This window comes from Notamacropus eugenii, chromosome 2, assembly GCF_028372415.1.
Source record: "Notamacropus eugenii isolate mMacEug1 chromosome 2, mMacEug1.pri_v2, whole genome shotgun sequence".
Taxonomy (NCBI): domain Eukaryota; kingdom Metazoa; phylum Chordata; class Mammalia; order Diprotodontia; family Macropodidae; genus Notamacropus; species Notamacropus eugenii.
Window position 1 is genome coordinate 50297885 of NC_092873.1, and position 13338 is coordinate 50311222.

The window sequence follows — 13338 nt, forward strand, 5'->3', positions numbered from 1 at the left end:
TCAATCATAGGATCAGAGATCCAGAGGAAGGAGGGACTGTAGAGGCCAAATCCCACACCTGAGGAATTGTGTGATGCTAGGCCTCCCTGAGCCTCAATTTCCCCATCTGTAAAATGAAGTCTAGTCCCTTGGCAGCTCTGATCCTATGAGACAGTCCAGCCCCGTCTTTACAAGAGAGACTAGGGACCTAAGAGATGAAGTAACTTGTCCAAGGTCCCACAGGTGGAGAGTAGCAACTGGAATTTGAACCCTGTGTCTCCAGATACCGTGCAGTCCTCACCACATGGCAATGGGAGCTTGAGTCAGAACACCAGCTACCTCCCTGGGGTCAGATCCACAGTCCTTTGAACTCGATTTTGTCAGTCAGTTTGAGGGAACCTGAGGCCATCCCCTTACATCATCTCAGGTTAAAGATAGGCCTTGCCCACTTCCAGCTCCCCTTAGCTAACTAAAGTGGATGTGTCATTCAAGGCTTGTCCTTATGTGACTGCAGTCTGTTGATATACTCAACCTATCCCCTCTCGGAGGAATGAGCTCCTTATTTTTGTCCCACCTCACTCCAAGGCCTCAGAGTCAAGAAGTTCCACCTTGAATATATTGCCTCAGTGACCTGGAGCCCCAGGCCACAGGTTACAGAGTAAATGCTAGTCTGCTTTAATGAATGGAATTTCCTCATCCTGGAGTTCCCAGCATTGATAAAATCCCAAATCTGGTCCCTATCCCCCGGGCCATCTGAAAGGCTTCTTCCCTTCAGCCTGGGCTATAGCTGCCAGATTTCAGTCAACAAGCATTTCTTTAGCCCCTCCTGTAGGCCAGGCTTTGGGAAGGGAATAAGTATACAGCACCTACCATGTGCCAAACACTGTGCTTGGCACTTGTTAAATATCATTTTTTACAGGGGGTCCGAAGATTAAAATGAGACAGTCCCAAAGGAAACTTGAAGCAAAACCAGAGGCTAGGACACTGGTCTTGAAGTCAGGAAGACTTGGATTCAAATCCCACTTCAGATACTTACTAGTTGTGTGGCCCTGGGCAAGTGACTTCATGTGTCTGGGCTTCAGTTTCCTGATCTGTAAAATGGAGGCGCTGGACCCCATGATCTCTAAGGGCTTCAGATCTGTGCTCCTGTGTACTCCTACCCCTTTGTGACACAGTAGACACAGAGCCATGGAATGATGGAGCTGGAAGGGAGTATAAAGGTCAGCTAATGCAAAGGTTTTGGACCCAGGGCTCTGTGAACATGTTCTTAAAAAATATTCGGGTCCCTGTGGTTCCATATAGTTGTTAATCATCTTTTGCCTTTTATCTTATCCATTTAAAAGCCTGATTCTGAGAAGGGGTCCCCAGATTTCCCCAGACTGCCACCATACATCCATCTTGATGATGTAAGGGGTGACCTTAGATTCCCCTGATTTAGTCCCATCCATTCATCCTACAGGTGGGGAAACACCAGAGGCCTTTCATCACATCCCCACTCTGCTTCTCATTCTTAACCCTGCTAGCTGGGTTACAGCCTTGATGCCTCCTTGGTGGTACAGAAGGAACCCAGGTTTCTAAAAGGGATGCCAGAGGAATGTAAGCACAGGCTTTGCTGGAAGAGAAGTGTGATTTGAGAGGAATAGTATTGCTTCTGGGGCCGGAGGACCCAGGCCCACATCCTGCCTCTCATGGTTACTAGTGGTGTGACCTTAGGCAAATCATTTTCTCTTGCAGTCCCCATGTGCATCATCTGTAAAATGAAGAGACTGGATTAGATGCATTCTGAGGTCCCTTAAAGTTCTAGAGATCTATGACCCTAACTGGGTGGAAGGCCCTGGGGTAGACTGTCTCTCATCTCAGGACCAGCCAGTTCAGTTCAGAGACTCATCACCAGAATGGCTGAACAGCAAGGAATATTTCTGCCATGGCATCTCTTAAAGACCATCAACTAAGTTATAGAAAGGTTGCAATCTACACTAGTGGAGGGCCTAACTCTTGCCACAAAATCATAGATCTTTAAAGAGTTAGAATTTCCAAAGTGAGGTAGGTAATGCAAATACTATTCAATGCCTATTTTACAGCTGAGTAAACTGAGGTACAGCTGTAAGTGGCAGATCTGAATTCTCTGAAGCTGATATTTTTTCCATTACTTATTCAGCAAGTGCTTTTGGTGAAGACCCTTCCCTGTGCCCTGTTCCACCAATAATTGCATCACGCTTTAAGGTTTGCAAAGGGCTTTTAAGATATTCCTTCATTTATTCTCTCATCACTGTCACCATGAAAGGTAGATGGTATTATTATCTCCATTTTACAGATGAGGAAACTGAGGCAGACAGAATGGAGAGGCAGGAAGAGAAGCAGGAAATATAGTCCCTTGACTTAACCTGGGAGATGACTGGCCCCCAAGAGGCAGGGCATTGGGCAAGGCTTCTCTCCTTCTAGACTGTCCTTTCCCACTCCTTCTAGACTTGTTTTCCTCTGGACATCCTTTGAGCTCCCTCTTTCTGGACCCTCTCCAGTTCCCTGAGAGTCTTTCCCAGGATGTGAGGATGAAGGAATTCCCCAACGTCTTCCTTGGGAAGGAGAAGGAAGGAGGGTACCACTTTCTTGCTAATCCCTTCCCGAGTGCCCAGATGACTGATGGGTGGTTTGCTTTCTGGGTCTCCCTCCAAGCTTGATAGCTGGGAGCTTAGTGAGCGAGGACTCTCCCAATGGAGCTCCAGCTCAGCAGCCTCAAAGTCTCACCTCCCTTCTCCAACCAAAGCTTAGTTGCTGGACTTGGAGTCAAGCCTAGCCTCTGAAGTCCTGTCTTGCAGGCTCAACGCCTAGAGTTGTACATGGAAAGTTGGAGGGGACCTCAGAGGCCAGCTAGTCTAAGGCCCTCATTTCATATCCAAGGAAACTGAGCCCCAGGCTGGTTAAGCCACCTTCCCCGAGTCAAAAGGCGTGAATGGAAGAATTTGAACCCAGGCCTTCTAAGAACAAAGTCAGGGCATGTCCCACTGTACCACTCTATAGCTAGTTCATACCCAATCCCTTTACCCTCTTGACAAGGTCCTCGGGCCTCCTGGGAGTAAGTGTGCCCCAAGTCAGCAGATCCTGTCTTGGGGAGTCATTGGGGACATTCAGAGGGTAAATGTATAACCAGGGCCACATAGCTAAGGGTGAGAGGTGAGACTTGAGCCCAGGTCTTCCTAACCCCAAGACCAACTCTCTATCCACTACAATGTACCACCTCCCTGATCTGTTGTTTTGTTTTTTTGGTGGGGACAATCAGGAATAAGTGATTTGCCAAGGGTCACAAAGTTAGTAAGTGTCTGAGTTCAGATTTGAACTCAGGTCTTTCTGCCTCCAGGTCCAATGATCTATCTATCCATTGTGCCACCTAACTGCTCCCACCCCCATTTGTTAATAATAATAGTACTATGAAGGAAGTCTAGTACAGAAGTGAGAGTGTGGTTCTGAAGCTGGGCCCTGGAATGCTTGTGAAGGGGGCAAGAGTAGCTTTGGCGCCACAAGCCATCCTCGGGTATGTCCCATGGAGGAGGGCTGACTGTGACCTCAGAGAGCCTGAATTCAGATCACTCCTCAGACCCCTGCTACCTGGGTAACTTCACTTCCTGGGTCTCTGGTCCCCTGATCTAGAAAATGAAGAGCTCAGACTAGACGGCCTCAGAGGGAGGCCCTTTCTGCTTCTAGAACTGTGCCAAAGCTTCCAGTTGGCTCCTTCACCAAGCCTCTGCTGAGTCTCCTTGTGGGCAAGGCCCTGGGTGCGATAGGGGAGCTCCAGAAAGTGGGAGGTTCAGACCTTGCCCACAAGGGGCCTCCCCTCCCACTGGAGACATACACAAGCATGCATGCAAGCATGCACGCACACACGCACACATGCATGCGCACACTCACACACATGCACTCACGCACACACAAAAATAACTCATATTAGAGATGGAACAATTTGTTTCTGATTGAATTGGTGATTCAGTTGTATTACAGGGAATTACCAGAGAGGAAGGTCCTTGGACCAGCACATATCGGCATCCACTTTGCAATTATAGTCTTAAGGAGTTATCTGAGGGATAGTGAAAGATTGCCCAGCATGACATGGCTAGTGTATGTTAGAGGCAGAACCTAAACCCAGGGCTTTCTGCAAAATGATGAAGGTAGACTGCCATTGCTGTGACAGAAAAGATGATGGGTATAGACTGGGTGCCTTCCTGAAGGAGGTGAGCTTGAGGCTGGGCCTGGAACTGATTGGTAAGAGTATATCCTGTAGTTCTTAATGGTTCATCTGTCATCGTGAGCAGGCTGCTGGGGGGGTAATCAATCTCCCTAGTGTCAAGGGAAGGGAGGGAGTCCCCTGTGACCTGACTCGGCCCACCCTTTTCCTAGATGTCCAACGGAGGAAGAGCCCCGTCTGTGGCTTCGTGACCCCTCTGCAGGGGTCTGAGGCTGATGAGCACCGGAAACCAGAGGTATTCGAGATCTGCCCCCACCTATCAGACTCTGCTCCTCTGAAGGGTGATTGATGTCACCCAGCCTAGGATTTTCACTGAGGGGGCCAGCCCTTTCTGCTGCCTCTCTGACTTACCTGGGGTAGAAGGACCAGGGCTGTCAGGGAAAAAGTTGGGAGGGTTGAAGTTGGGGAAAAGGGAAAGATTTGGAAAGTTCTCCTGGGGTCTCCCTGCCGTGGGCCTCCCTGACCTTCCCATGAGTCCTGCCCCCCCTTTCCCAGGCCGTAGTGCTGGAGGGAAATTATTGGAAGCGGAGGATTGAGGTTGTCATGCGAGAGTACCACAAGTGGCGGATTTACTACAAGAAGCGGGTAAGTGTGTAGGAGGGGCTTTATACCCCCCAGCCAGCCTCTCCACAGAAGCCAGCTGAGGCCCCAGAGCTGTGTCCAAAGCATACACTTTCCAGAATGAGGCTCCCTGAGGAGTCAGGGATGGGGCTGGAAGCCCCAAACTGCCCTGTAGTTCTTCTAATAACCTGACAGTCCTTCTTGGGCCCCCACCTTTCCGTTCCCTGGATGGAACTCCCTTTCTCTACAAGCCTTGCAGCACCACCTAGTGGCTATGTGGTACCAGAGCCAGGGACCTGGGGGAGAGGGGCTCCTATTGGTGGGGAAGGTGGAGGGGATGTTTTGGTGCTACATGCTGGAATCCAACCCTCTGTGTGTCCCTGCAGCTCCGAAAATCCAGCAGGGAAGGGGACCTCTTGGCCCCCAAGCAGGTAGGTGCCCATGGGGAGCAAAGGAACTGCTGGGGAAGAGGGAGGGAGATGAAGAACTATATGTTAGAGAAGGGAATGTGATTTAAGACAAAAAATCAGTGTCACAAGGGGATAGAAGCAGGGACAGAGAGAAGGCTCATGGGGGTAGGAAGGACGGGGACCCCTGACCCACCAGTTGGATGGGTAGTGCCATTCCCCAGCTGGAGGGGGGAGAAGGATGTGCCTTGGAGCCCACCCACCCACCTCTGCAGGATCACGGATAGGAGCCATTCCTGTAAGCAGGGGTTGGGTCATGAGGGAGGATAGACAGTAGGGTGACCCCTGTCCCGCTGGCTTGCTGGTTGGTGCCGTCTCCCCAGGCGGAGGGGGGATGGAGACCACCAGAACGATGGTGCGAGCAGCTCTTCTCCAGTGTGGTACCGGTACTTCTGGGGGGGGCCGAAGAAGAGCCAGGGGGCCGGCAACTCCTCGACCTCGACTGCTTCCTGTCCGACATCTCCGACACACTCTTCACCATGACCCAGCCCGGTCCTGCCCCACTCCAGCCGCCTTCTGATGATGGTGAGAAGCCTGGCTTCTAGTAGTAAGGGGAAGACTCCAGTGGGAGGGACAGCTCATGGAGATCTGAAAGGGTCATTGGAGTTCCTCATTTTCAAGGAGGAAACTGAGGCATAGAGAGGATGTGACTTTTAGATCATAGGATCTCAGATGTGGAGCTAAAAGGGACTTTGGAGGTCATATAATACAACCCCTTCATTTTACAGAGGCACAAACTGAGGCACAAAGAGGTTGTGACTTCAGGACCACAGGGTCACAGATGTAGGGCTAGAAGAGAACTCAGAAACCACCCAGTCCAATCCCCTCATTTTATAGATGAAGACAAGAAAGTTACTTTACTCCTGGTTTATAGGATCATAGTTCTACAACTAGAAAAGGCCACAGAGTCCAATTCCCACCCCCATTTTACAAAAGAGGAAACTGAGGCCCAGGGCATTGTAGTGACTTGCCCAAAATCACACAGGTGATTTTGAACCCAAGTCCCCAGACTCTAAATCCAGTACCCTTTCTGCTACTTCTCGGCTGGATGCCATGCCACACTAGGGTATCTAGGCCTCAGTTTCCTCATCTGTAATGAGGGGATTGAATTAGATGACCTCCAAAATGACATTGGGAAAAAGGGGAAAAGCCTTATTGGAGAAAATCTGGGACCCGTCCCCTGGAAGAGACCTTGGCAGAGAAGGGTTGGAGGAGGTCAGAGGATTTAGGAGTGACCAGCAGTGAGGTAGACTGGAAAATCTCTCCACTGCAGAAGGGCCTGAGATATGACCCAAGGAGAACTGAAAGATGTTTGACTTAGAGAAGACCTGGTGAGGTTTGGGGGAGGGGATGACACACTAGTTGTCTTCAAAGATATGGTGGTAGAACTGGGCTGGTCCCACTTAGCCGCAGAGGGCCGAACCAGGATCAAAGAAGCCAATGTAAGCTTGTTGTCCAGAAAAAGTCCAATGTTCCAATTGCCCAAAAGGGAATGAGTGGGCCCCTCCATGGGTGGTGGGTCCTCATGGAATCACACACTCTCAGTGATGGGAGGGGCCTCAAGGGCTGCCTAGTCTGATTCATACCTGACCAAGACTCTAGCTCCTCTTTGAAGGATGATAATGAGGAGGAAGCTATGGCCTCCCAGATGACCCCTGATGAGGGACATTAGAGAGAATTCTTGGTCAACAGTAGCTTGCACTAGGTGGACTGTGAGGCCTCTTCTTGCTCTGGGCTTCTGTGATTCTGTAAGAACCCTGGGAGGGGACGAGGGGAGCCCTCTACCATGAGGCTATGAGAGTATGAAGGTGGTCATGGATGGCCTAGCAGTCCATTCCTCCTCCAGCCTCTCCTGACACTGCCTCCGCCCTCCCCCCCAGCCTACATTGGCAATGCTGACATGATCCAACCAGACCTGACCCCCCTGCAGCCCAGCCTGGACGACTTCATGGATATTTCAGGTGAGGGGGGCCAGGAGAGCTGGAGCCAGACGCAAGGCCAGAGCCACTGTGGGGGAGGGGATGTCCTGAAGAGTGACTGTGGCTGCCCCAGAGGGTCCTCATTGGGGCCCTAGAGATGTCTTCATCTCTCCTGAGCCTCCAATGGCTTTGTGGAAGGGAAACCTCAAACCTGCAGGGTCCTGCAAAAGAGTAATGAGTGAGTGTTGTTCACTGCAAGGAATTAATGCTGGGGATGAAAGTGCTGTACTAGGGACAGTTCAGCATCAAGGATAGGGTTTAGAGGCAGGGCTCGGGGCTCTGTGTCAGACAGTAGGCTTCAGGGCTAGGCTAGGACTTCGTTGTCAGGCATGGGGTCTGAGTGCTGGGGACAGGGGCCCAGTGCCAGGGCTAAGGATGGGGGCTTAATGCTAAGGACATCTCAGGGCTGAGGACAGGGGTCTGTGTCAGGGCTGAGGGCCCAGGGCTATTGCAAGTGATAGGGCAGTGATAGTTTCAGACAGGGCAGTGTAGTGCTGAGGGTGAGAGCTCGATGTTGTAAATGGGTGTTCAGAGCTGGAGATAAGGGTTCAGTACCAAGGATGGAGACCCAATATTAAGGAGAGGGGTTCAGTAACAGGGATGGAAACTCAGTATCAGAAATAAAGGCTTAGGTTTGGGAATGGGGGCCCAGTGTGGGGATAGATGCCCTGGGTGGGGACTTGGTGCTTGGGACTGGGGCCCAGTACAAAGGAGCAGAGCTCAGATAGAAGGAGAGCACAGTTTGGGCACAAGAGGAATTAGTCTAAATCTGGGGTGGAAAACTCTGTCTCAAGTCAGAGCCCAAGCCCCCTAGAGTTCCCAGCACAGGGAAGGGATGAGATGAGAGATGAGATAGCGGTTGGTGCCCCCACTGCTCCCCCCACCACTACAGGTTTCTTAGATCTGCCAATCAAGAGACAGAAGCCAATAGGGACCTGGAAATGAGGAACCACCCCATGCCTCCATGCCTGCCTGGCCCAGCCATGGGGAGAGGGGAGGCGGCTGCCTCAGGCAGAAGTAGAGATGGCCGGGCTTGGGGAGCAGGCTGGCCCTGCTTGGGGACAACCCTGGCTGGGGATGGACACCCGCACATCAGGTAGGAAAAGGCAGCCTATAAACAGTGGCAGCCCAGACTTATGCCAGGTAAGGAGAACCATGAGAGAGAGGTGGCCAGGCTAGAAGAACCTAAACTGAGGCATGTGAAGTCATGCTGGGGCAGCCTCCTATGATAGGCTTGGCCTTGGTTAAGTACCCAAAGCCCAGGGCACTGGTGGTACTGGGCTAGGGATGGTGTTGAGGACTTTGGTGACCTGTATGTTACCTCAATTCCAAGCAGTTTTCAGTTCCTGCCTTTGAAGGGGTAGACGAAATGATGATCATTTGGGGCTTAGTGCTAGGCAGGTGGATTCATTGTTGGGGAAGGGACTTAATGAAAGAGATGAAGGCTCACGGACAGGAAGGACGGGTCAGTGTCCAGGGATGGGGTCAGGGCGGAGGGTCAGGGCTCACGGACAGGGAAGGACAGGTCAGTGTCTGGAGATATCGGAGGCTCGATGCTGGAAATAGGGAGCCCAGGCTTGAGGACTGAGGCTTAGTGTCAGGGTGGGGGCTCAGTGCCAGAAAAGGAGGCTTTGATGCCAAGGATCTCATTAAATGCTACAAGCATTTATTAAACCCCTGCTGTATACAAACACTGTACTAGGCCCTGGAGATCCAAAGACAAAAAGGAAAGATTCCCTGTCCACAAGGAGTTTATATCCTCCTGGGTCGGTATGACTCGTACCCAGCTAAGTAAACCCCAGATCATTTTGTTGAGGAGGATAGGGAGGTGGTGGGTAGCAGCACTAACAGCTGGGGAGTTCAGGAAAAGCCTCATGCAAGAAGAGGTAAGCCCCTGAGCTGAAGCTCTAATGGAACCAGGTGTCCTAAAGGGCTGTAGGGAAGAGAGGAGCCCTCAGACAGAAAAGGCCAGCACCTCTGCATGGGGAGCAGCCAGTTCCCCCAATCTGATCAGAATGTAGAGCATGAGGAGCAGGAACATGTGAAACCAACCCAGAAATGGAGGCTGGGGACAGCATGCCTAGCAGAGGGGATCTGTATTTTACTGGGAGCTTCTTGAGCAGGGGAGGAATGTGGTCTGATCTGTGCTTTAGGAAAATCTCAGGTAGCCCTGTGGAGGTTGGATTAGAGGTTCTTCCCAAGGCTATTGCCTTGAGGCAGGGGGACAAATAAGAGCTTGAAGCAGTTGAGGCTGCACGATTAGATGGGGCCTTGGTGCTATGTATGTTGGGGAGAGAGGGCCAGGGATGAGGGCTCAGTGTCATCCATGAGGCTTCATTGCTGGAGATAAAGACTTGACTGTCAGGGATGGGGGCTTACAATCAAGGGCCAGGGACTTGGGGGTTCACTGGGTCAGGGAAAAGAGGCTCAATGCCCCAAAGAGGCATTCCAATATTGGGGTGAGGATTCCATTTCAGAGTGGGGCCTAGTACTGGGATGGAGATAGAGGCTCAACCCAAGAATTGGTGATTCAGTGCTGGGACTCAGTGTCGGGGGATGGAAGTTCGATGCTCTTGATTCAGGATCAGCAGCAGTACTGGGTGCTCAGGGCAGGATGGATTTGGGAAGTCGTTGAGGGCTCAAGTAACCAGGCCTGTTCAAGCTTTGAGATCCTACCTAATCGTGCCCTGGAATGAGAATTGACCCTGGGATACCACAGCACCTTACGGGGAAAGATAGAGGAGAAGGTACAAGGCTGGCCAGAAGTTTAGGTCATTGACTCAGGAGCAAAGTTCATGGTTCCTGGAAGCTTGGAAGGGTGGGATTGATGTGTCATTTGTCTTTGCTTCCCCACCTCATGGGTTTAGTTAGCTCTGAATGAGGAGGACAGGGGTGAATGGGTCTAGGCCAATTTCATCTCATTGTCTACATGGAATCAATAGACATAAACACGTAAGCTGTAGAAATATGACCCCCTTCTTGTTATGGAGATGTGCCCAGGCACGCACCAGTAGACCCAATGGCCCCTAAATCCTGTCACTCCTTCCTTCTTGTTTCTGCTTCCTTGGGGGTGGGGGGCTCCTCATACAAAGAGAAGGGGCCTAGCCTACCCCCACCTTGTCTTCCAGGGAGGACAGGGAGAGTGAGGCTCCTTCCCTCTCTCTCTCCCTCAATCCTTCTCCAGGATCCCAGCCTCGCAACCCATAGAGTACTGCAGGATTGGGCCAGGGTACCAGTAGTGGAGTCAGGGCAGGAGAAAGGTGCCGGGAAGACGGCAGGCAGGCAGTCAGGGCAGGCTCTTTGGAAAGCCTTCGGGATGTGGTTAAACCCCAGGCAGCTGCTTCCCAAAACCAGAATAGCCTTCAGCTTACACAACCAACCCCCACTTCGAAGCTGGGGCTGTCCCCACCCCCTTCCTGGGCTCACTCCTCCCGTTCTCTCCCTCCACCCAGCAAGGACCGGCCCCTCCCTGTTGTCCTTTATCTTCACTGCCCAGTTCACGGTCTCGCCTCTCCCTGACCTCTCACTTCCCTTCCCTCTCCCAACCAGAATGGTTGAACCCTGCCCAGGAATGGGGGTCATGGACTGGGCAAGAGGGCACCCCATGGGAGGGCCATTTCCTGGGGTCTCAGCCCACCCCAGAGCTGCTTCCCCCATGAGTGAGACAGAAACTCTCCTAGTTTCACAATCGCCTGTAAAAACACAGCCACCCACCCTCCCACCAGAAACCTTCACTCTGACTGGCCTATTGGGGGCACCAAGACCCCCTCCCTCTCCAAGGCCTGCTAGCTTAGAGTGTCAGAGAGTTGCAGGGGAAAGAGAAGGGCTGGAGTAGGCCCCACTTTTGAGGGAACTTGGGCACATGCAGGGATGCCACATGCCCCCTGACCAGCCTGGCTTGCCTTTGATTTACAGATTTCTTCACCAACCACCGGCCCCCATCAACACCTGTGAGCTTCCCAGAGCCCCCCAGCTTTAACCCCATGGCCGACTCTCTGTTTAGTGGCGGATTCCTGCCACCAGAACCCCCGGCCACCACCCCAGGGGTGCCCCTTCTCCTGGGCAGCCGCCTACAGGTGAGTGTTTGTTCCTGCCTCCTCCCCGGCCCCCTCCCCCACATTTTTAATGCCTTTAATGTCTAATTACTCCCTCATTCCTTCAGTTAAGTGGCCCAGTGGGGTCAGACCTGAGTTCAAATGTGGCCTCAGACATACTTCCTAGCTATGTGATCCTGTCTCAGTTTCCCCATCTGTAAAGTGGGGATAACAATAGCACCTCCCTCCCAGAGTGGTCGTGATTATCAAATGAGATCATTATTGTAAAGCCCTTAGCACAGTGCATAAATGTTTGCTTTTACTATTATTTAGTATTATTATTCATGTAACCTGCAAGCCCCATCCTTGGCTTGATCATGGGGGAGACAGGAGAAGACACAGTCTCTGGCCTTGAGGAGCTCACAGCCTGACTTAGAAGACTCCCTAAGTTATCAATTACATGAAACAATTAAATAAGATGTTCTATAACAAGAATAAGCCCTACGTTACCCATGTGGTTCACACAGTTTTGGACAAAGCCACATCCCATCCTCACAAACTAGGGTGATCCCAGAAGGCTTTCTGAAGGTGGTGGAACTTGAACTGAAAGGTGGCATGAAATGGATGGGGAAAGATTTAAAGAAGGAAGGGCCTTCCAGGAGGTGGGAAAAGTGTGAGCAAAGTTATGGAGGTTGGAATAAACAAGACATGTCTGGGGAATGTTTTGTCTGGAGTTGAGAGAGCTGGTAATAATGAAAAGTCAGACTTATTTGTGGAGTGCTCGGCTGTTTTCTCACCACAACTCTGTTAGGTCAGTGGTTCTGGGATCATCATTCCCATGTTACAGATGAGGATACTGAAGTTTGAGGGGATCAATGTTTTACCCAAGGTCACAGACCTAGGAAGTCACAGAGCCAAAGTTCTTCCGACAGTGAGGAAAGGTGGGTTGCAGAGGGCTTAGAAGGTCAGGTCACTGAAGCTTGGAGCACTGCAGGAATAGGGGCAGCCACATTATCTGTTATTCTTCACACACCATGCTGCATCTCCCATCTCCATGCCTTAGCAATGGCTGTCCCCTATGCCTGCAATGCCCTCCCTCTCCGAATCCTTAGCTTCCTTCAAGACTCAGCTCAAGCACCACCTTCTGCTGGAGGTCCTTCTGTATGTATCTGACATAGACTTAGAGGTACACATGTCATTTCCAAAATGTAAGCGTCTTAAGGGAAGGTACTATTTGTGCTTTTTTCTTTTTATCTCTGGCACTTAACATTTAATAAATGCATATTCCTCTCGCTGCTTCCCTTGGACATTAAAAACTGGATAAGGAACCACTCAGGGAGTTGTTACGTTATAGGCAAAAGGTTATGAGGCCCTGAACAAGGATGGTGGCAGTGGGAATGGGAATGAGGGGACTCAGTCAATCAGTCGATCAAGAATTTATTAATCACCTACAGTGTCCTAGGGGTATGAAGACAAAAAAATGAAACTTTCTCAGAAAGCTGACATTTTGTCAACTTGGGGCAACAGAGCATAATGGAGAGTGTGCTGGCCTTAGAGTCAGGAAGACTTGGTTCCAATTCCATCTTGGATACTTAACTGGGCCATCCTGGACAGATCATTTCATCTCTCTGAGCCTTGTTTGCCTCCTCTATAAAATGAGGGGGTTGGGCTGGATGGCCTCGGAGAGCTGTTCCATCTCCAAATCCATGATCTATGATCCTAAGTCACTCTGAGCCTCAGTTTACTAATCTGTGTAGCTCTAAAGCTAAGACCTTGGCTGCACCTCTCCCACCTGGCAGACATCTCCTTCTTTGGGAAATGCTTGTTCCTTCCTGATTCAAGTGCTTTTGTATCCCTTCCTATCTGGCCTGTGAAATCCTTTTTTAAAAATCACCACCTCCAGGAAGTCTTTGACAATCAGGATTTTCCAATTCTCTGCTCAGGACCAGTGTGTCCTTCCCGCACTTTGCACTTTGACTATCCCTTTGTCTTTTTTTTTTTTTAATTATTTTTTAATTATCCCTTTGTCTTACTGGGCTCTTATTATCTGCTTTATAAACCCATCGATAATGTCCTTCCCT

At 50.8% G+C, this 13338-nt stretch overlaps 1 protein-coding gene across 4 annotated transcripts in view; it reads left to right on the top strand.

The window, feature by feature from the left end:
* The window catches only part of MLXIPL (MLX interacting protein like), a 55106-nt gene that overhangs the window by 35344 nt on the left and 6424 nt on the right, over positions 1-13338 (top strand). For 3 of the 4 annotated variants that reach the window (XM_072640219.1, XM_072640216.1, XM_072640217.1), the window contains exons 3-8: positions 4369-4451; positions 4712-4801; positions 5164-5208; positions 5568-5769; positions 7125-7205; positions 11139-11299. In XM_072640219.1, coding sequence (XP_072496320.1) covers positions 4760-4801; positions 5164-5208; positions 5568-5769; positions 7125-7205; positions 11139-11299 — 531 coding nt within the window. In that variant the 5' untranslated portion in view covers positions 4369-4451; positions 4712-4759. The remainder of the gene's footprint in view (positions 1-4368; positions 4452-4711; positions 4802-5163; positions 5209-5567; positions 5770-7124; positions 7206-11138; positions 11300-13338) is intronic. The other variant, XM_072640218.1, reaches the window with a different exon arrangement.